General features: G+C 35.7%; 2 protein-coding genes across 2 annotated transcripts; one reads left to right on the top strand and one right to left on the bottom strand.

Annotated features, from left to right (window-relative positions):
• Positions 1-527: 527 nt before the first annotated feature.
• LOC119799345 (trypsin-3) lies at positions 528-15,148 on the bottom strand. Its single transcript, XM_038309187.1, has 6 exons — positions 15,020-15,148; positions 6,794-6,953; positions 4,246-4,387; positions 3,900-4,166; positions 1,927-2,169; positions 528-676 (listed from the first exon to the last, which is right to left on the bottom strand). The coding sequence occupies exons 1-5, from the start codon at positions 15,072-15,074 to the stop codon at positions 1,999-2,001; spliced, it is 795 nt and encodes a 264-aa protein (XP_038165115.1). The 5' UTR covers positions 15,075-15,148; the 3' UTR covers positions 528-676; positions 1,927-1,998.
• A 3,357-nt stretch (positions 15,149-18,505) lies between these two features.
• On the top strand, positions 18,506-23,708 carry LOC119799346 (trypsin I-P1). Its single transcript, XM_038309188.1, has 6 exons — positions 18,506-18,657; positions 18,785-18,859; positions 20,616-20,769; positions 20,880-21,018; positions 21,123-21,377; positions 23,369-23,708. The coding sequence occupies exons 2-6, from the start codon at positions 18,802-18,804 to the stop codon at positions 23,516-23,518; spliced, it is 756 nt and encodes a 251-aa protein (XP_038165116.1). The 5' UTR covers positions 18,506-18,657; positions 18,785-18,801; the 3' UTR covers positions 23,519-23,708.
• Positions 23,709-23,948: the final 240 nt, after the last annotated feature.

The following is a 23,948-nucleotide window of genomic DNA, read 5'->3' as shown; positions in this document are numbered from 1 at the left end:
AAAACTGAAACTACTAAATAAAGAAGTAGGGTAAAAAACATTTAAAGAATCCTTACAGACAAGTGAATGAAAGTCACATGTGAAAAGGTGCAAATCAAGCGCTGGAAGGGAAGTCTCTGTGACACATGCAACATTTTGATTAAAGTTATTTAAGAATTGCATTTAATTGTTTTAAGAAAGATAAAGAACTGAGACGGTGCACCTTGTGCTTTCTGGGAACACACTGAAGAGTAAGGCCCGTTCATCATGCATGTTTAAGAAGTTTCTAAATGTGTGAAATGAGTTTATAACTTTCATCTATTGCTGCAGAAGGTATTCCAATTGTCCATCAGCCATTTTTTTTTCAAACAGGTGTGTGGCAGCACAAACACATAAAACATGCAAAACACTGAACCTGAGAACCACGTTTGGAAAATTCTATTTTAAACTCGTTGCTTTTCAGAATAATCTTGAAACGTTGTAATGGGGCTGATTTCTGTCTAAGTGTCAACTTTCTTGTTCCAGTTTCAGATCAGTTTATCCATCTTTAGGATTACTTATTTCATCTGACAATGCTCATAATTTTATGGCTTTTTTGGAGTCAATAAGAAATCTCTCTCAGACTGAAAGCAAGTATGACTATTTCCTAAAATATGGACCCATCCCTGAATATATACCACTATGTGCACCTGACATACACTATATTGCCAAAAGTATTTGCTCACCCATCCAAATTATTGGAATCAGGTGTTCCAATCACTTCCATGGCCACAGGTGTATAAATTCAAGCACCTAGGCATGCAGACTGTTTTTACAAACATTTGTGAAAGAATGGGTCGCTCTCAGGAGCTCAGTGAATTCCAGCGTGGAACTGTGATAGGATGCCACCTGTGCAACAAATCCAGTCGTGAAATTTCCTCGCTCCTAAATATTCCACAGTCAACTGTCAGCTGTATTATAAGAAAATGGAAGTGTTTGGGAACGACAGCAACTCAGCCACGAAGTGGTAGGCCACGTAAACTGACGGAGCAGGGTCAGCGGATGCTGACGCGCATAGTGCGAAGAGGTCGCCAACTTTCTGCAGAGTCAATCACTACAGACCTCCAAACTTCATGTGGCCTTCAGATTAGCTCAAGAACAGTGCGCAGAGAGCTTCATGGAATGGGTTTCCATGGTCGAGCAGCTGCATCCAAGCCATACATCACCAAGTGCAATGCAAAGCGTCGGATGCGGTGGTGTAAAGCACGCCGCCACTGGACTCTAGAGCAGTGGAGACGCGTTCTCTGGAGTGACGAATCGCGCTTCTCCATCTGGCAATCTGATGGACGGGTCTGGGTTTGGCGGTTGCCAGGAGAACGGTACTTGTCTGACTGCATTGTGCCAAGTGTAAAGTTTGGTGGAGGGGGGATTATGGTGTGGGGTTGTTTTTCAGGAGCTGGGCTTGGCCCCTTAGTTCCAGTGAAAGGAACTCTGAATGCTTCAGCATACCAAGACATTTTGGACAATTCCATGCTCCCAACTTTGTGGGAACAGTTTGGAGCTGGCCCCTTCCTCTTCCAACATGACTGTGCACCAGTGCACAAAGCAAGGTCCATAAAGACATGGATGACAGAGTCTGGTGTGGATGAACTTGACTGGCCTGCACAGAGTCCTGACCTCAACCCGATAGAACACCTTTGGGATGAATTAGAGCGGAGACTGAGAGCCAGGCCTTCTCGTCCAACATCAGTGTGCGACCTCACAAATGCGCTTCTGGAAGAATGGTCAAAAATTCCCATAAACACACTCCTAAACCTTGTGGACAGCCTTCCCAGAAGAGTTGAAGCTGTTCTAGCTGCAAAGGGTGGACCGACGTCATATTGAACCCTATGGATTAGGAACGGGATGTCACTTAAGCTCATATGTGAGTCAAGGCAGGTGAGCAAATACTTTTGGCAATATAGTGTATCACGCATAAAATTAGATCAGAGGCAACAGTGAAATCAGGGTGTTATGTCTCCAATGAGTTAACACTGAGCTCTAATTCTTATTACATCTGCTGTAGTAGCTAAATATTGTGTTGTCTATCCAGTGGCGGAACTTGGACACAGCAGTGTAGACTCCAGGATATCCAGCATCCGCACATCCTCTTCCCCATGACACCACTCCATAGGCCCTTCCATTGCAGACAAGTGGGCCACCTGAGTCACCCTGAAAGACCAGCACAGAGGACCATTAGAGTAAATAAGATCTCACACTAGGGTTACAATTGAACAAAATTGTAATTACACAGCTTTATGAACAAATGTTGATCTGTGATGAAAATTTGAAAGGAGAGTCATATATGTCTAATTTTAGGTTCACTTTATTAGGTCACTGCTAAATCCAGAGAAGAAATTAAAATTTATTTTCTGACATTTGATTCCCCTAATAATTAATCTTTTACATATATTAGTGATTTCATTGTTCATCATATTACAAACTGGGCTCTTTCCTTTCAGATCAAATGTTTACTGGTTGTTCTTAGAGTTCCTAACAATAGAATGGAATGACCATCTCTCAATTATCAGATTATTTCTCATAGGTTCTACTTCAGTGGATCCAGCTCCCGATTTTAGTCTCTGATGTAGGCAACCTGGCTTCTTTTTTTTTTTAATTTTTAAATCCCTATGGTTAGAGTGGCTTAGGTTACCCTGACAAATCAATTTACAGCTTAAATGGTAAATTACCTGTGATTATGAAGCACCTTTTTCAAGTCAGGTGTCTAAAGTGTCATGATCTCTTGATGATGTCTGGTCTGATTACTTGTTTCACTAACCAGCCTTGAGACCAGAACATTACAGAAAAAAAAAAAAAAATTATTTGGTCTCCTTTTGAACAATGCTGGAAATAGATTAGAAACCTTGACCAATCAGACGCTGTAGCCTACAGTATGTCTTTTCTGTAAAACGTCTGCTGGTGTTTTATGGTATTGATCTTCAGAAGTACAGTATTTAGTTTATTTTAAAAAAGTTTTAAAAAGTATTAGTATTTTTATCATTTTATGTTAGTATAATTATTGTTTTTTATGCTAATATAATTCCTTTTTTATGTCAGTGACATTAATGTATTTAACTGAGACCGTGAATCTCAAAAGTACTTTTCTGAATAAATGAAGGATTATTAATGAAATCTTGCTTCACAATGACTTCAAATGTAGTGGCAGTCCTGCTTGCTTAATCCAGCACTAAGATATGCCTTTATTATATTAAAAAGGACTTCGATCACAAATACAACCCCTAACACTTCACTATAACAAAATAAGTGAGGGGCTGAGTTTTATTAACTTTTTTCAGTGGATTTCTGTTAAAGAGCATTTAACAAGTAATCTATAAACACTGTTCATTGTTGTATAAATTTAATGTGCCACATTTTCCATTTTAAAATTGCAAATAAAGGAGAACATCACACTGGAAAAACGATCTAGAAATAATTAAAAAAATTTTAAAGTAAGTGTATTTACCCTTGATTTGAGTAGGTAAATGAAAAAGTTTTCCAATGGAATCAGTATTTTTACTCTTAAAATAAGATAATTAGATAATAGTCACTTAAAAAATAAACAATGCAATTGTGTTTTCTTATTTTAAATCTAAATTTTCTTGTTCCATTGGCAGAATGTCTCTTTTATCCCCTAAATTCAAGAACAAATGCACTTATTTTAAGAAAAAATGACTTATCAAGATTTTGATTTTTTGCAGTACAGACAATGGCTGGAATAAAATAACTTTCTATATCCAAAGTCAGATGTAAATAAAATATAAAAACAAACAGCTGAAGTTATGAGAAACAAGGCTGGTTGAGGACTAAAGCTGCGGTTCCCAAAGGGTTTTTTTCTGTTAGTGTAAGGTGTATATAAATTGAACAAATGTAAAGCTGCATTCCTCCACTGAACGAACTCTTACCTGACAGGCATCCTTTCCCCCAGTGTTGTAGCCGGCACACAACATTTTGTCTGTAATACTGCCATCAAATGATTTTGTGCTGTTGCATTGTTCTGTAGAGACAACAGGAAGTGTGACAGTCCGAAGGGTGGCTGGAATCTGGCCCCCGGTGGGGCTGGTGTATCCCCAGCCCGACACGCGACACATTGTGCCCTCTGCTAAAGAAGCATCCTGCTTGGGCAGCAGAACGATGGACACGAAGCTGTTCAGGTAGATAGGTTCCCTCAGCTGGAGACAGATTACGTGGTTATTATCGTAAACAGATGGATTTACCAGGAGATTCTGACAGTTACTTTGAATTCTGTACCTTAATAAGCATGATGTCACTGTTGTTTGTTGTACTGTTGTAATGAGGATGGGGAACCAAAAACTGTGGGTAGACTTCCTGCTCTGTGCCTTCATAAATAGCCAAAGAGTAGTCTCCTGCTACTATCACCATTCTGTTTACCCTGCAGGCGAGACAAGTGGGTTGATTAAAGCAAAAAGTTGTTTAACCATTTAAAGCCCGATCCAAGAATAAAACAAAACAGAAAATTACTTTTTTTTTGGTTTATAGTCCTTATTTGGCCTTTTAACAAAATATGTAAAAAGAAAAAACAGAAATACATTTCTGATATTAATAATTTATTACTATGCGATAAGTCAAGATAATTTTTTGTGTAGTCTTCTGCCCTCTGTTATCAGGTATATCTGATTGTGTACAATAGGATTTTGAGCAAAGTTTTTACCATTAAATTATGCAAAAGGTGTCAGACGCAAAACATTTCAGAAACCGTATGTATCAAATATGATACATTTGGCATTATAGGGTTAAGACTTTTTCAATACATTCTTACCCCGTTTTGAAGGAAAAGATGTTGACATCACTACTTACTCATAACAAGCATATTTGGATGGAATTGGACTTTTTCATTTATAAAAAATATTTAATTGCTAATTATTTTAATATTTTTTCAAATTTAATGATTCAATTACACATATTTTTCTCTAGTGTCTCGAGTGTTAGGATAAATTTTTTTATCAAGTGCTGAAAAATGATACCTTTACTAATATTAATATAATATGCTAATCTATTAAATTAATAAATGGCAAGCCCTCTTTTCAGCATGACTAAATATGTTGTTGATATGGAAAGCTGAACATATTGAACATTTTCCTATAATGCACTTGATCTGACATCTTTCTCAGGTCTAATGGTCTGCATCCGCTTTAGGTCCTGACTTTTGCCACTGCTGCTAGCTTTGAAATAGAAGCCACTTTTCCACAAAGAAAAAGATTATTTCTTTCTTCAAGCTTCACTGACTTACTGCACAAAACAGCCTCTATTGAGTCCCAGGTTACACTTTCATTTGACAAATCTTTTGACCGCACAGTACAAGTGTAGGTACAAAAACGGATCTGAAAATGATGTTTGCCCCAGAGGTCCGCAGTATGCCACAGCTGAAGGAGAGAAAAAAAGATGGCATATAAAGAAGAACAAAATGTATAAATGTCCACTGCAGAACGACACGCAGCAAGACAGTAAAATGGTTACTGAGGTTAGGAACTATTCAGTTCATCCAGTAGAAAAAGACAGGAAACAAAAGAGCTGCCTTAAGTTACAGGTTATTGATTTCTGTTTTAAGTAAACTGTAAATTGGTTTGAAGACAATCCATTTGCTCTAAATTATTACTTTATTTTTTTTGTATTTTATATACCCTATAATCCCAGAGGGAAATTACTTCTCTGCATTTAAGCCATCCCCTTTGGGAGCAGTGGGCTGCCATTGTGCAGCGCCAGGGAGCAGTGTGGGGTTAACGGGGATCGAACTCACAACCTCAGGATTCGAAGCCCTATGCCCTAACCACTAGGCAGCCACTCCTTAAATCAGTTCTACTTTAAAACTTTTAAAGATAAAACTTGGTTTCCAAACAAAAAAATGCATGCTGAGCTAAACTGTGATATAATTACTTTATGTTTTATTAATTATGGTTTTAAACCATTTTAATTCATTTTCCTATGCCTAAATACGAAGCTGAATTTCACTAGTTTAGTCAAGAATTTTGATCTGAAATAGGTTTGACTTGGAGTTGAATGATTCTGTAAATAAACTCTTGCATATTGAATGTATATGTGTACAGAAATAACTGTTGGACAAAGATTTAAATTCACCCTTTCATTGTTTTGTCCTAACACACGGTCTGTTGGGTGTGTGTTCACAGAACATCATAGGACAGTGTTTTTGTTTGTTCAAATTAAGATTTCAGGGCCATAACCTGACCTTCAATTAGTATCTATTATTAAGAGAGATTTTTTTTCCAACAACATAAAACATCCCAAGACTTAAGGTGAAAGACTGCCCTTTGTTAACTAACAAAGGAAAAGGGCAACTCGACGACACTGACAGCCACTTACTGAATGTCATTTAACAATAAGTACAAGGTATCTATTTGCTGATGTACTGATGTAACTAATATCTGATTTAAATGCCAAACACCACCTGAATTTATTGCCTCTTTATGGGCACTTTATTTCCTTGTTATCCACATAAAACTGTCATGTCTTTTTATGCCACAACCATGCTTGTGTCAGATTGCAGAGGCACAGAGCTCCATTGTGTGCATGGTTTCATTTTTCATGTGCTTTATTTCAGCCATGGAGATTACCAAAATTTTGCATCTGATCTGGTTTTAGATTCCCTGGAGTCAAGAAAGTTGAACCCAGGTCATTAGGCTTATTATAGCTTGTGCAGAAAAAGCCTAAATAAGGATTTTGAAGGTAAACTTTGACTTTTATTTTATCACAACTGTGTTTTTGCAGGAGGTTATGCAACATCTATTATTCACAAAGGAAAATCAAAAGGAAAGTGGCTCACCCGATGTTACAGTGTGCTGCTGTGATTACCCAGAATTTGTTAATCAGGAAGCCACCGCAGAAGTGCTTGCGGGTCGTTGTCTGGATTGACACAATGTACTTGATGGAATGTGGAACTGGTGCGTACCCTCCCACTATACGTTCCTGTGGAATGCCCTGACCTGTGACACAGAAATGGGAATTAACTTTGGATTTATGGAAAGAAACATTTGTGTTGTGCTTTCATTTGTGCTGAAACAGCATCAACAGGAACAATACAAGACCCAGAAAAAAAACCCAACACAAATCTTTGCTGCAAGGATCCTTTTCACCCAGCAGATCGATGAAGAACGATCTCATCCCAGAGCTGCATTGATTCCCAGCTAGGATGAATCTCAGAATCATTATCTGTTTGTTTTTTTCTAAGAGTTAGCCAGAGACACACAATACATTTCTGCTCCTAACAGCACCTTGAATATGGTCACAATTTTTCACATTACAACCAGAATCATTGATTTATTTTATTAGGATTTAATGTTATAGAAGAGAAAACGGTTAGAACACAGAGTCCTGCAATTAAATGCATCCCTTCTGTGAAGAACACAGAAATCGGTTCAAGGATATTTGTGAACTTACAGTACCACGCACCCCAAGAAACATGGTGGAAAGGTCAGTTGTGAAGATGTTTGAAATATTAGGTTCTTAAACCATGGATGAAGATCACATGGGACACCGTTCTTTACATAATTTGAAAACAAAAATAAAAAATGTTTTGCAACAGGAACAGGGAGGCTGATCAAATTGAATAGGAAGACAGCTGGATATAAATACAGAATAACAAAGCAATAATTAGATAAATGAGTAAAATACTATCTGAGTAAATATATTTAAGCACAATTTTACAGAGAGTAAATAATGCCAACAATACAACTGAAGCTCAAAAGAGTCATATTTACCATTAAAATAAAGAAATAACTTTTTAGAGGAATTAAGACCCTATTACTGCAGCTGAAACGTTTTATTACCCCTAATGCATCAGGAAAAACTTTGATCTCTGTAGGTTTTCATACCCAAATTAACACTTTATTCAAATTGCAGCCATGTTGAATCTCTTCGTATTCTTAAAGTTGTACAAACTAAAAAGAAGTGAGTCAGAAATACCCCAAACTTGATTATTTCCAGTTCGAGTCAGGTTAATTGGAACCAGCAAGATGGTTGGTTCTTTATAACCCAACTGTCAGGACTCCTTTCTGTGTGTTTGTGTTTCTGTGTTTTCTCCCTTCCTCCAACAAGAGGCGCCTAGCTCTGGTCCGCCTCCTCACACACCTGCTGATGGTTTCCTTGTTAACAGAGTGTTCTTAAGCTGCTGACTGCCACTACCTTGATGCCAGAGTGTTTGCCAGTTTTGGGTACTCTAGCCAAGCTGAGTTTAGCTAAGTCAAACTGAGTTCTTGTCAACCTGAGTTTTAACATTGTTTGTCTTTTGCCTCTCGGCAGGAAGTCATCCTGCTAAATGGATTTTTCGGACCTTATCTCCCTGGAAGGATCAACTGAGCTATAAACTGAGCTGGGCTTCAAACAGGAGGTTTGGATTCACTTTCCCAAGAGATCGTTTGAGCTTCGCTCTGAGAAAGGGATTATTCTCCACTACGACCCGTTCAAGTACCGCAGGAAATCTGAGTGGCAGGCAGTTTTCTCCATTCACCTACAAACTACCGCATTCTGGGTAAACCCTGTTCCGCCCTCCACCGAATCAAACACTGGAACTACAGCATACAGACTGGAGTCAAGGATTAAACAACTTCTCTGGAAATGTGAGTCAGCAACCAAATCCTCTTCTCCAAGTTCACGAGTCAAATTTCCCACTGATCCTGAACTAACCGCAGTGTCCTCCCCTCACTTTTCAGTTCCGGTTGAGCAGTGTTCGGAGGAACACTTCTCTCTGAATTATCTCTTCAATAAAACCTGTTAAACCTCTTCCCTGGTCTCCCAGTTTGGTCTTCTGCATTTGGGTCTGAACCTTAGTAAAATCATAACACCAACAAATGGGTTACACTATTCTACCCAAATTATGGGTTGAATTAAATGCAAATATGGATAAATTCAAATACACATAGTTGTTAATAGCCTCTACTTGAATGCTTGGTGAAATTGATCACAGTTTTTTAAAGTTTTACCAGCTACATACGTAATGCTTTTAAATGCTTGTTAAATTTTTAAATGCCTCAGATTGATTCTAACACATTACAGTACATATCATCAGGAGAATATATTGCAATAGACAACCCTTATCTATATTAAAATACATGCTCAATTTGCTCATGCAAAGCATTTTTTATGCAATAAACACGATACTGGATTCTTTACGAGGCACTACTTTCAAATTTATTAATACTTATTACCCACATTACAAAAAGGAAGCAGTCAAGTTAATCAAGTAACAATTTAAATTAGTGTAATAAAAAAAACAATGTACAACAGTGTACTAACAACCAAGAAGAGCAACAGGTCAAGTGTCAAAATGGCAATAACAAGCTGTAATTCAGGCTGTTTGCTCCTCTGGTAGCAAGTATTCTAGCTTGGGGAAAGTTTAGCAGTTCAGACTTCTCTCCTGGGATTTCATAGGCTGCTCTCTGCAGGCGATCCCGCACATGTTCATGCTGATTTAGCTATTTCATGTGTGACATCAAAAATGTATTTAAGGAAACATTGATGGCTGAAAGCAGTGGTCCAAAGGCTGTCCAGCAGTGGTGGCAGAAACTTAAGATGGAGGCTGATCATTTCTCGGTGTCAGAATGAAGGGATAAGGTGTGGATACCTTGGCCTCATGAAGTCATACCACCAGCCTAAAAACAAGAGGGAGCAAGTGAGAATGAGTAAGGACCAAATTATCATTTTAGGATAAAGACCAGTAACATGGGCTTAAGATATATATATATATATATATATATATATATATATATATATATATATATATATATATATATATATATATATATATATATATATATATATATATATATATATATATTAGGGATGCACGATATAATCGGCCCCCTATCGGTATCGGCCTGTATCGGCCTTAAAACTGAATATCGGACATCGGCCACCCCACCGATATTTAACCGATATTTGATCAGCTTCTGAGTTTCTAAAGTTAAAAAAAAAAAATAAAAATACTACTTCTTCTTCTTCCTCAAAAACTTCTTTTTTACAGACTTAAAAACTTCTAAAGACGAGGGAAAAAATATTGATACATTAAAATATCACAATATCTTCATATGCTGATATATTGCCATTTAAAAACACCATATCAATCTCTTTTACTAATGAAATATTGCTATATGTCATCGTTATGCTACGAAATCCCCCGAACATTCACAAAATTTTGCCATATTTTTATGTTGATATATTGACGCGGTATCGATCTATTTTACTAACAAAATCTCACAAGAATTTGCAAAATATCACGAGAGTTTGTAACAGAACGATGAAATTTCACGAGATTTTGAAAGTAAAATAGATCGATACCGCGTTTTTAAAAATCTATTTGATATCAGCATATGAAAATATATTTGAGTATATTATTTTTCAAAGTGTCAGAAATGGATAACAAAACTGCTATTTTCAATGACTACTTATTTTTGTCCAGCTTTAACATCGGTATCGATATCGGTTATCGGCTACATGAGTTTTTAAATATCGGCATATCGGATATCGGCCAAAATCCCAATATCGTGCATCCCTAATATATATATATATATATATATATATATATATATATATATATATATTTTTTTTTTTTTTTTTTTACAAATCCCAAGGCCCGCCCACACGTGGTAAATAGCATATACCCCTAAAACTATACACTGCTTATATGTTTAACAATAACACGTGTATCTAACCAAACTACACAGTACTGTGTACTGTAATGCAGTCCTCTCCCAAATTATAACTATATGTAGAAATGCAGACTTAAAATGCTGTGGATTGGGAAAAATACATTTCTTTAATGTAGATATTTCTGCCTTTTAGCTGCCACAGCAGCAAAAACGAACTTAATTCCTCTATTTTAATGAGAAATTATGATAATGGGTCAACACAGTTATACAGTTAACATAATATAGTATTATTATATCACCAAAGTTCAAAGTCTGCTCAAAAGCTGTCTCTGCTCATCTGAATAACAACAACATGCACCACACGCTCAAGCACAAGCATGCTTACGGCACACTGACACATGCACAAGCACACATGGAGAACAAGAATGCCGCAAGATTAAGGAGGAATATGTAGCACTGCTATGGTTATTATCCCACTACTTTTGCTTTTCTGTAGTTTAGAAAGCTGCTTGTTTTATTTTCACAAAAAGATACACTAAAAAGCAAAGCTAAAAAAGCCGCAGCTTATTGAAAATGAGCTGCACAGCTTCTCCCAGCTCCAGGCATGCAATTTAGGAAAACTGATTAAAACTTTGCATTTATGCAGAATAGTTTAAAAGGATCTCAAATGCATAAAAAAATACTAGCTAGAAAATTAACCAGCAAGCAAATCTGCCTGCTGATTGAAGAACCAGCAAGGACCTTAAAATAAACTTAAGCAGACAGCAGTGTAAATTATGAACTAGTTTAATTAGATCACTTAGGAAATCCCAAACTATAAAACAGAAACGCTGTATCCATCTTCCATGATAACAGCTAAGTGGCTAGTTAGTAAGCCAACCTTGACAATAAAATACAGTACTTTAATATTATGCAACACAGACTTTGTAAATTAGACGTTCTGTGCACAAACCTTATATTGATGGCTTGCCATGAAGAGGGTGAGTCAGGTGCTCCAAATGTGTGAGCTAATGGTGGATAGTCGTAGTCGAAATTCATAGTCATGGTGTGATCCCAGAGCAAACATGTCTTTCCGGGGGATGAGTTCGAAGCACAAACAATCAGCTGCTGGGTTACCCAATGCATGTTGAACATGCATTGCACCCAGCATTGCACAAAAAATTACCCAATAAGACCTATATAAAAAAACGTAGTAACCTAATTATAACTCATATCGGGGGAATAATTTCATAACCCAGCATTTTGTAAAGTGTGCATCCAAGGCATGTCCAAACTGCACTGCAGCGCCATACCGACAGCAGAAGTAAAGAACCTGGATGGTCTGTCCAAACTCTGACAAGTAGAACTCAATATCTAACCTCAGGGCATGAATCCAGTTTCTCTGTTTCCAGTTGAGATGAACCCTGATCCAGAATCTCAACTGTTTCTGCAAAGAGCTGCAATGTGGCTCCCTTAATCAGTCAAACAGATTAAAGTTAGATGGTAAAAGACAAAAAATATATATTCAAGTTTAAGGTTTTGTGATTTAGAATTCCAATTTTTTTTCGTACTTTCTATTCTTTCTACAGTACAAGAAAAACTTTGACAGGATCCCCTTATCCATCAACATTTCATCTTTTGATTCTTGTATCTTCCAAACCTTTGGTATTTTTTTTATATTTTGTACATTTATACATCTGTTGCACTGTAGATTCTGGGATTATTACTGTACCTTAAGCATTGACAAATATTCACTTTGCTGCACATCAAGTAACAGCACATAAAACAGATGTTTTATGTGCTGTTACTTTTCTTCTGCGCACCTTTAAAGATTTTCAGAAAGTTCATAGGTTTGAGTTTTCTTCCCTGAATCGCCTAGAAATGCGTAAAGAATATTCCTCATCCCAAAAGATGAACTTGTGGAAATATATATTTGGCTTAAACTTGCTTTTTACTGTACAAACGCTACCAGAATTTATGGGGGTTATTAGGCTCAGGGAGCTTTTGTCTGTTGTATAAAAGTCGTATTGCATTTATTTTATTTTATTGTTTTAGATTCTATTCCTGTAATATGTTTGTGCAAAGGACCCCCTTGAAAATGAGATGTTATTTTAAATAAATTTAATATCTTAAATAATTCAAATATTGTGCTTTTGGTTGTGCAAATTCATAAAAATTATGACTAACGCTTATAAACCTTCCAATAAATCATTATGATTTTACAAATTTCAGAACCTGAGCCAATCATTAACATACACTGTCCTGCAAATCTTTCTTAATGCATTTGCTGCTGCAGCCAATTAATGTCTGAAATGCAAAACTGTTAGTATTTGAAGGCAAATAAATTAGGTTAAGGTTCTAACGTTAGACCATCTTGCTATCACCAATCCTGTGTCTAGTTCACTATAAGGGGCGATTCTAACAATCAGGGACTTGCAGATGTTCTCACCAACTGCTGTCAGATTGTATAACAATCTGTAATGTGGCACCAATAAGCTGGTGATACTGTTGCATAACTTTCTGTCATTGATACCTTGACTGGCTCTCAAAAATGCAAATATCATGTTCTATAGCTCTAAAGATGTGTTCACACTTATCTTAAGCTGTTTTGAATTGTATTTTTCCTGTCAGTTTTTCAAACCAGTACTAATGCACAACTCCACTAATTCCTGAACTTAAGGCAGCTATTTTGTTTCCTATCTTTTTCTACTGATTAATGGATTAAACCAGGTGTGCCTTACCTCAGTTACCATGACCAGACACACCAGGGTTAATCAGTTCATCCAGTAATGAAAGACAGGAGACAAAAGAGCTGCCTTAAGTTCAGGAAGTAGTAGAGATGTGCAGAGAGCCCATTGCTTTGTGATGTTTGCTGTTTAAAGCAATCCATATGTCAATTTCTTGACACCATAACATGCATTTCCCTGATGTAGAATCCATCAAATTACATCATCATCATCATCATTACTGTATATTGTTTTATCTTTGTGACTGAAAAGTAGGTTGGTCCAGAGCAAAGCAAGTTCAATATTTCCCCCTCAACATTTTATTTTTTTTTCTTTAATTATGACTGTATATTCCAGAATTCTCAGTAAAGAAAATGAACTAGTTTGAAATGTGTTATTTAATTGCCACTTTGAAACGTGGTGAGTAAATGCTAAGTTTGGCACAAATGGCCAAGAAACACCAAATATCCTTAGTAAGGGAAATTGAGATTAAACAGCCTCTAAGATAAGAAGTGCATTACAAATTAAACAAACAGAAAAAAAAATCTGCACAAGAAGAAGTACCTAATTTACAAACTCTAAATATACAGGCCTAAATGTCTCATAATGTCATGAAAAAGTAATTCAAAGTTTTGGGAAGAAACCGAAATAAACAAGCAATAACAAAACTCCAACAAAGCTAATCCTTTATCCTATTTATTCATTTTGTTTTTATTTTTTTAATTCTCAAAGCATACTGAATTAAATATCACTAACAACATTTATTTATTTAATTATCTATCCACCCATCCATCCATCATCCATCTATCCAATGAACAAATCGGGAGCTGAGGACCTGACAAATTCATGCACAGATTTTGTTATTAGTTGTTATGGTTAGCACTGGCACATATTGGGAGCAATGTGGAAACTTCATTCAGTGCATGCAGTATAAATTAGATGTTTGAGACCATTATGTAATACTTTGGAACTTGAATGTTGGCATTTTTAAGAAAGCTAGTTAAAAAAGGTGCAGTTTTAACAAATAACTTAGAAATGTCAAATCTAACAGAGACTCTAGCTCATAATCACTCCTCCCAGAAACATTACAGGGTTGGGATTTCTTTCTTCTATGTGCAAAACAGGGCGTCAGCCGCAAATTAGCCTTTGGTTATTGTTGTTGTGAGCGCTCATCTGTTGTTACAGAGGTTTCATGTTATGTTTGTGAATAAGCTCACTTTCTCCCTCCTATTCTTTTCTGAGAAAAGCCTATTTTATTACAGTGTGTGAAGAGTAAAAGTGTTCATCCTAATAAGAAAACATGTTTCAATAACCTACAAGCATGCTGACTTACACAGGATTTCCACCATGAAAGTTTTACTTTCATTTATTTGATGTTAAATACAATCATTTCAAGATGCTTTTTCTAAACTATTATTCTGATGTAAAAGCCTTTGAGTAATACTTTTGTGGGGAATAAATATACGGTAGTTAATCTCAAACTGCACTAAAAGGGATGCTTTCAAAAATTCACTAAGGACACTAATCATATATTAGGTAGACATTCATGCGCATTCATTTTAGAAACCTCATTATGTTGGCTTAATTCAGAATATGTTGTAAAAATCTTTTTCTGGTCAATGTTATTTCACTTAAACCCATTTGATTATATTTAATTAAAAGGCTAATGATAACTAAAGCATTAAAAAAAGAAGTACTTACAGTTTACAGTCATGACTTCCAAAACTATAAAGAGCAATAAAGATGCCAGGTTCATGATGAGACAGAAGGAAGAGAAGTTTTCCTGCAGTGAGAGGCTTAACCAGTTTGATAGCCGTCTAATTAAAGGGGGAGGCATCTCACAGTCACCTGCACTCTCAGGTTTCCAATAGTTTCTATTTCTGTTTCCATGGCCACGTCCTCCTCAGACCAATATATAATTGAAACGTTCTTAACTTTGTCCCGCTGTGTTCATGACCTATTCAGGTTAAACATGTTCATTGTAATACAGTTTGCGGATGGTTCTTTTAATGCCATGAATTGTTCCAGTGGGACCACAAGCCTGATAAACTTAGCTATTTTTTATGTGTAATATACATTTTTCTTCCTCTCTGATGTTTTAGCCATGCAAAGACGTCTGTAGTTTCCCATTCGTATTAAATGTACATCACACTAAATGAAAGGAAAAAGACTAAAGCTCTCTGTTGCTGTTCATCACGGTCCAGTCTCCCCTCACTGATTTCCCCAGACAGGATTATAATAAGGGTCTTGGCAGTTAAAAGCTGTTATATCAGACCAGGTCAAGGCAGCAGGTCTGGAGCCGGCTGTCATTAAAAATGGAGCAGACCAGTGGCAGGTTTCATTTCAGTAGCCATCCCTCTCAGGAGTTCCTGACCTCAGACGGCTAATAGCCCTCCAAGCTGTCTTCACTTGTGCTGAATGCTGTAGTTGAGCTATATGTCATCCCCTGGGAGCTAACCACGGTTTATTTTCTCCGCAGTTTAGATGCTGCATATAGCTCAGGACTGCCTCTTATTATATTCTGTTTATGTACACAGCAGCAAATCACAATAAAAGTCCCCAAAGCTAGCAGATTCAATTAATTCCAGACATAAATCATTGAACCATGCCCATCCTTTGTCTTTTATCAATCTAAGATCAAATCACAAGGTAAACAGGTCCAGGAAGAAAACCAATCCAGGAACTTTCTCCTCCTGATTCTGGGAAATGCTGAGATTTTCACAGACAAGATGGAACATAAATCTCCTAAAACAAGATCTTAGTCCTTTCCTGTGGTCTCCTCCTATTAGGGTGCAGACAGAAAAACTGTAGAACCTTGGAGGAACTTATTGATTTCAGTGTTTAGGAGTAGCTGTTACACAATCTCCATATATGAATGAGGCTCATTTGTGCTGCTTGCATCAATGATCTTATTATTTATATTGATATTTCAGTAAATTAAGTTAATGCTCTTTAGTTCAGACCTTTCTTGGTTCAGACAGATTTTAGCAACATTTGCAACAAGCGGAGAAAATGCTTTAATCCATCTGACAATTTCTCACTTCCTCCAACATTTGCTTGTGAATACAAAACCACTAATCACCCTAAACTATTGATTTCCAAAGTTAGGGTCACTAACCTCTTTGGGGTCCTTGATCAATTCAATTCAGTTGATTTATATAGCGGCAACTGACTACACATGTCATCTCAATGTACTTTACAGAGACAATTCAACCACATCACACAGTCAAATTAATTCAAAGTTTTCTATCTAAGGAAAACAAGTTGATTGCATCGACTCATTGACTCGAAGGTAATCCCTGACACTAAGCATGCTTGTAGCGACAGTGGAGAGGAAAGACTCCCATTTAACAGGAAGAAACCTTCAACAGAACCAGAGTCAGTGTGAGCCGCCATCTGCCGAGGCCGACTGGGGTTCAAGGAGACAGAAGTAGAAAAAAAAAATAAAAGAAGCAGAGATAGAAAAGGTAAATGTAGACTAGCTCCACAAGCACTTGGGGTCTTGAGATCCAATACAGAAAATAAACATTTAGTTCCTCAGCATCACTTAAAAATGGACAAAAACCAACCATCTTGGTTGTTGATGCTTCTTCTAATATGGTGAATTAATTTTGTTGAAATATTTTTATAATTGACCAGTAATTTGGGTCGACTGTAATACCCTTTTGTAGGTCAGAGGCTAAAAAGTTTGGGAGCCTCTGCCTTAAACCTATGTGCTAATTAGTATGTTAGTTGCTTTATTGTATATCTCGTACCATGTCTTTCAGGTTGTGCTGTTCTTTTTTCATCTCGTTACAGGTGATGAAGCAGACTGAAAATGTTTTGTCATTATCTTCTTTCTATCTCTTCTTTCTTTCTTTTTTTCTCTTTTTTTATTTTTTTCCTTTTTCTTCTTCTGGTTTTCTGCTCTATTTACATTGCAGTGTCCATATAAACTGTAAAACTCCCTGCATAATTATAATAAAGCAATTTATATGCATGAAACAAGTGGAGCAATATGGCAATTGCCATACTGCTACACTTGTGAAAGTAAAATCTGTTGGGCTCTTTTTGGCATTGAGACAATTATTCTTTTTGCCACATTGCCAGACAGGACACTGTAAAAAATATATATATATATATATAGTATGTTAGTAATATTTCTTGCATTTCAAAGAAACGTTTTTCAATAGCACCAGTAAAATAAGCTTGAGAACATTATGTTCTCAAACTTAAGATTTGCCCAAGTACGTTTGGCATCACCTGATAGAAGAACCAAACAATAGGTACCTAAAGGGAATTTTACAGAAAAGATTTTGTTAATGCATCAGAATTTTAGGGCCACTTAGCATTACATGCCGTATTTACACAGTAACAAAAGAGTTTTGCACTAATGCATGGTCAGAAAAAAACAAACACCAAACGGCGAATCATTTCAGAAACAAAAAAAACTGTTTCTGTACCCTTATTCCATTACTGTGTATCTGTTGCTTCTTTCTATGATGTACAAAATTGCCAAAGTTTTAGTAAACAAGAGACTTCTGTAAATCTCAAACTGCATCACATATGATAAACATGAAAAACATTTTGTGGCACCCCTGCAAAAATTTAGTGACATTAACATTGCATGTTAACACCCCTTCCTTAGAAGTGAAAATAAAATAGATTTCACAAGATTCTTTGTAAATTTTATGGCAGTATTCATATGAGGAACATAATAGATATAAGATAATGAGGCAGCTTAAACTTAAAGCTGTGAGTTTAAAATTATAGATAAAAAAAAGCAGATTTTTCATAGTGTTGTACTTTATCACTGTCAGGGTTCTACAAGCTGCAATAGTTTTCTTTTAAGGCATGTGCATTACTGATAAAAATAAAATGTCTTGACTTTTTCAAATTCAGATACTCTTTAGAATCAAATTAAAAACAAAAAGTGCTGAACCAAGATAATAAGAGTATCATAATGTAATAACCTGCTGTTCCACATTGGAAAGATGGCGTGTAAGATTATTTGTATAAATTTCCTGGAAGAAAATACATTAATTTTGAGTTATTCCATAGTTAATCTCATCTAATAAAGAAAAGTGGAATATTCTATCTTGTTTGTAAAGCGCATCACGGAATATCAAGGCGTTTCCAACCTAAATACCATCAGACTTGATAACTTGAGCCTACAGAAAGAACAACACCTCAGCTTTGTTATGTAGAAGGTTAAAAAGTGAGATGACCAAAGCACACAGAAAGATGGAAAGATAAATTCAACAAAAGAGATGCAAAGGGATAAAGTTACATTTAAAAGGCCACGAGGAGAAGACTGGTCTCACCAGAAGCAACGCAGGATTCAACCTTTTATCTTTCAGGTAAGCACTGTTCAGATGTAAGAACAACTTTTTTAATCTTTAGCATAAAAATTTGAAAATAAATTAATGGTACATCTATAAAAAAAAAAAAAAAAACATGATAAAGTAAATGTTCTTTGTATTACAGGTAAACTACGATCAGCGATGACTCTGCAGCAGATTGCTACAGTGCTGTTGATTTTATCTTCCAAAGAATTTTTGGGTATGTTATTAATCTTTATTTTCAATATAGATCAAAAAAGAAAAATCCATGATAAATATTTTAAATGAATAAATCATCTATCTAAAAACTAGAACTATAAAAAAGTCAATGAACAAGCTTTTAAATAATCTATCTATCTATCTATCTATCTATCTATCTATCTATCTATCTATCTATCTATCTATCTATCTATCTATCTATCTATCTATCTATCTATCTATCTATCTATCTATCTATCAATCAATCTATCTATCATTTGTCTTTCCTCATTTAGATGACGATTCATCTTTTAATTATATCTCATAATATAAAACAAAAAGCCAACATCCTACCTCCAGTTTGGAAGAGAATCTGTGAAGATAAGGGTGTTTGCACGGAGGCCTCCCACCCCTAAAGACACAAAGCTTATTGCTAAAACTCAAAATTGAAATTAACAATGTAAATTTCCAAAATACATTTGCAAAATGGCATTTTATTAAAACCTGCACTATGTTTAATTGTTTTATGTTTGAAGACAAGCCTGTCTCACTTTCCTTCCAAAACACAATATTTTTTTAATATAGTAAAAAGGAGTATGAATAATTTTAGACTTAAATTAACAGTGCTGTGTATGTGTCTGTGTTTGACTTTTACTAGTATAATCAACTTCCTTTTCTAGACAAATAGGAAGGGTCACACTTAACGATTTAACACCAGGGTTTGGGTGTGCCCAGTTTTTTGTTTTCTTTACACATTCCAATAAAAAAGGTTTATTTTTGGGTAAATATCAACTTGAAAGTTTTTATGCCTCATCTGCATGATTTTCTTAAACAGTCTTTGCAATAAAACTTTCTAATAGTTCCCTATTAATTCTAAAGATTTTTATCCATACAACATACAAATCAAAATATTTTCTTCTTAGGCCTACATGTAGTGAAGGGACGCAAATAGAGCATAAAGAAACACAAAAAGACATATTTCAATCCTTCTGTCATATGGAAATTGTTGCAGACAGCCTAAAGTAAGGACAAGAGATGGAAGACCTATTTTATTTAGTGGTCCAGTGTTTGATTATACATTCAAAATGTGTTAAAGGTGTGATTGCTGGTGAAGGTCCATGGTAAATCTCCATTTAGGGATATTAATGAAGTGATACAAATACACACAAAAATCCAAGAAATAACAATACTTCACATTTATATTGGTTTAAAAGTCATCTTTAGAGCTGATTAGCTACACAGTTTACAAATAATCCAATCAGTCAAAAAATAAAACTCAGTTTTCTAGGCCATTTGGCTTTGGCTTTAAAAAACATTAAAAAAAAATAATAGAATCATATACTGTACGTCTGGGCCACCAAGAAAGGCTCTTAATTTGGATTTTCCTTTTTTTTTTTGTAATAATCAAAAAGTGTATACTAACTGAAGCTTTCTAAAATGGAAAAGGCAAGAAATTATAAAAAAAAAAATTCATTCTTCTAACTATAAAATGTTCATATTTCTTCATAAAACTAACCCACAAAGAAAATAAATAAATAAAAAAATTCAGCAACCTTTCCTTAAAAACAGAGCTGGGTACAACCCATATTAAAAGGCTTTGGATTCGCTTTGAGTTTAAAGGGCTTCGTAAAGAAAGACCTTTCTAAACCCAGACTTTTCTTTACATCTTAGGAAGTGAATAAAGGTTGGGCACCTCCTCCACACTTCTAGTTCTTTTCTTTGTTAAATGTTTCAAGTTCATAGGTCTTGAGACCCACCAGCTTTTTGTTTTTAAACAGGAGCTCTTGGAGCGAGGATCATCGGGGGTCAGGAGGTGCAGCCATACTCAATCAAATACCAGGCCTCCCTGCAGACTGAGACAGGACAGCACTACTGTGGAGGAACATTGGTGGACAAACAATGGGTGTTATCTGCTGCCCACTGCTGGAGACCGTAAGTACTGACGTCAAAAAGCTTTTTTCTTTAGTTGATTAATGTTTCTTAGTAGTTTTCAAGAGTTTGTTTGTAAAGAGAAGCTATGTGCATCTATTTCGGATTCCCAGGAGCCACCTGATGATTGTGGTGCTGAGTGAACACAACCTGGATAAAGAAGAGGGATTTGAACAAACCTTTGGCGTCTCAAAAATATATTTTCACCAGTTCAGCTACAACACATTCAACAATGACATCATGCTTATTAAGGTTTACAAAAGAGCATTTTGAGGAGATATAATAGTGATGCATTTACAGTATTAGATGTTCAACATTTCATTGTTGGTTGTTTGCCGCCTTTCTTTGTGTTACAGCTGGATAGACCAGCACAGCTCAACGCCTACGTCCAGCCAGTGCAGCTGCCTGATGAAGACACACCCGAGTTAAAGGGGGATGTCTGCACTGTGAGTGGATGGGGTGTTACACAGGTTTGGAGTTACACTCTGTCTCCTGTTCTCCGGGCTGTGGACGTGAGAGAAATCCGCTACTGCAACTGGTATTACTGGGGCAGAATCACTGAGAACATGATGTGTGCTGGATCTCCATTTGGGGGCAAAGACTCCTGCCAGGTATAATAAAGCCATTACTTAAAAATACATGTTATTATGGCCTACTTCCTTTGCAGTCAGAGAGGAAAGTACTCAAGTACTAACTTAAATAGCAAATCATCTCTTTTCTGTTTAATGTATCAAAGTAGTTTGCTGCTCCAGATGAAACTGTTTTTGTGTTGTTGTTTTTTAAATAAAATTTTAGACAGGACAAGACTCATAGGACTAAAACAATGCCAAGATAGAAAGACATCAGCAGTGACGTAAAATAAAATATTTTTTTTCAAACAATTTGAACAATTTACCGTTTTCTGCAATCCTCTAAGAAATCTCAGAGCACTTCTCAGACTCTACAGGTCTTACTTTGTATTATTAAAGCTACAGTTTTTATTTGCAGTAACATCTAACGGCCCTCTGCAGAATGCAACAACAAAAACCACTTCTCCTTTCTTCTTCTCCTTTACTTCCCCAACCGCTTCTCCCCCTCAAATAATATGAAGGCCATCTTCGTACCAAAATGTCTTTGCAACGTCCGCATCACTTACCTTATCAAGTGATGATGAGGTTTGTTAACAAAGACAATTTTATAAATAGCATTTTATTAATCTGTGCAGAATATGGATTTTATAGAGGCCTAACCTGCCGCACTCATAATCAAGCGTAATGGTGATCTCCTCCTTCACTAGGTTTCTTTAGCTCTACACTTCCATAACACAAAGATGTCTGCCTACATAAATGCAAGACCAGCTTCACTGTAATTATAAATAACGATTTCTAAGGCGACACAAACATAAAAATTGAGACTTTAACTTCATAGTTGATAATAAATAACTTATGTATAATATTATATTTCTGTTTGTAAATCCCCGTAATTACACTATAGTTATAATGTTAAAATATGGAAAAGACTGAACTTGTCTGCCCAGTTTTATGGTAACTCATGGAAGCATTTATCCAACTAGCATAGTTACGACTAAATGTTTAATTGGAAATATGTGACAGCAATCTTTTTTTATGTTTATGCATTAAGCAGAGGCTTTTATCCAAAAGGTCTTAAAAAGTAGACACATTGTAAGAGTTATCATCAATATCATCATCACTTCACTATAGGAAAATCCTTATTTAGAATCAGCGATGACAGCAAAGAGAGTAGTAACTATCCATCAATCTATCTGGGAATCATAATTTGCAGTCTTTGTTACTATATTTACCCTGATAGATAGATAGATAGATAGATAGATAGATAGATAGATAGATAGATAGATAGATAGATAGATAGATAGATAGATAGATAGATAGATAGATAGATAGATAGATAGATAGATAGATAGATAGATAGATAGATAGATAGATAGATAGATAGATAGATAGATAGATAGATAGATAGATAGATAGATAGATAGATAGATTGACTGATCATAATTTATCTGTAATACAAGGAACATTTACTTTTGCATGTTTTTAAAAGAATGTATGATATATTTTTTAGTTTATTCTGGTTTGTTGTTCTTTTTTAAGGCTCAAGTTTTCAAGTCTGATGGTATTAGATCGACAGACTTTCTATTTTAAATTGGGTACATACTTGTAATGCCCTACATATCCATGTTGGCACCAGTATCTGCCATTATTATTATTTTTTTTTAACATATAAATTTTTTAATAATGTTACTGATAATTTAGAGCAACTTATGAATGAGGCACTAAAAGTATCTTTCTATTTGTAATTATAAATAGTCTATTTTGTTATTTTTGCATTCATAAAAATAAGAATTAAATAGACATATGGTATTGCCATTTAAGTTTGTGCTCATTTTTCATCAAAATATCAAAACCTAACAAAAACCCTCAGATCCTGTAGCTGCAGATGCACCCACCCATATCGTGTCCCCGCAAAATTACAGCCTTGCCAGGACTTAATGTTACAGCATACCAAACGTTGCTAAAAATTCCTTTTTTTCATATTAGAACAACTAACAGCTGCTAACTAAACTGTTCTTGTTTATTATCCACAGGGAGACTCCGGTGGTCCACTTATCTGCAATGGTTGCTTAGAGGGCATTGTCTCCTGGGGTATCAGCTGTGCAAACCCATACTACCCAGGTGTCTACACCAAAGTGAGGAACTATGTGCAGTGGATCAACTTTCATATCAATTCTGACTAAGCATTCAAATTTGTTTTTAATAAAATCAGCAACATCTAATGACTCTGCCTTGATGTATATGCATGATTGAATCAATGTATAATATCTTTTCTCTTGTTTTTGTTTTTTGTGAATCATGATTATTTGAGAAGACATTTAAGAAGTAGTTTTCAAATTGTCAAAGCAATATCACTTCATTATTATGGGTTGTCCTTTTCCTGTTCTTCTTCTTCTGTTTTGGGATGGTTGGCAAGCAACTTCCGGTGGGGCATTACCGCCAACTAGAGACTGAAATTATTTCGGAAATCCCACGGGTCACGGGATTCCTGTAGGATGGGAGTCAGTATTAGTAAGGATCATGTGATTGGGATGGTACAGGATTAAACATTAACGGGAGCAGACGGGAGCGGGAGCAAACCAATAGTAACTAAAAAAAACTAGGATCAATGCC

Source organism: Cyprinodon tularosa, unplaced genomic scaffold (assembly GCF_016077235.1).
Source record: "Cyprinodon tularosa strain WSP-4 unplaced genomic scaffold, ASM1607723v1 ctg66, whole genome shotgun sequence".
NCBI classification, from domain to species: Eukaryota; Metazoa; Chordata; class Actinopteri; order Cyprinodontiformes; family Cyprinodontidae; genus Cyprinodon; species Cyprinodon tularosa.
This window is presented reverse-complemented; position numbering and strand designations above follow the sequence as displayed.

What these genes read in the sequence shown, in the direction of transcription:
- LOC119799346 (XM_038309188.1), top strand. Translation starts at nt 18,802, where the DNA reads ATGACTCTGCAGCAGATTGCTACAGTGCTGTTGATTTTATCTTCCAAA. An exon ending in GCTGCCCACTGCTGGAGACC is followed by an intron (nt 20,770 to 20,879) that starts GTAAGTACTGAC and finishes TCGGATTCCCAG; the next exon opens with GAGCCACCTGATGATTGTGG. An exon ending in GGGGCAAAGACTCCTGCCAG is followed by an intron (nt 21,378 to 23,368) that starts GTATAATAAAGC and finishes TATTATCCACAG; the next exon opens with GGAGACTCCGGTGGTCCACT.
- LOC119799345 (XM_038309187.1), bottom strand. Translation starts at nt 15,074, where the DNA reads ATGAACCTGGCATCTTTATTGCTCTTTATAGTTTTGGAAGTCATGACT. An exon ending in GCAGCACACTGTAACATCGG is followed by an intron (nt 4,388 to 6,793) that starts GTGAGCCACTTT and finishes TCTCGCCTGCAG; the next exon opens with GGTAAACAGAATGGTGATAG. An exon ending in GGGGAAAGGATGCCTGTCAG is followed by an intron (nt 2,170 to 3,899) that starts GTAAGAGTTCGT and finishes CTGGTCTTTCAG; the next exon opens with GGTGACTCAGGTGGCCCACT.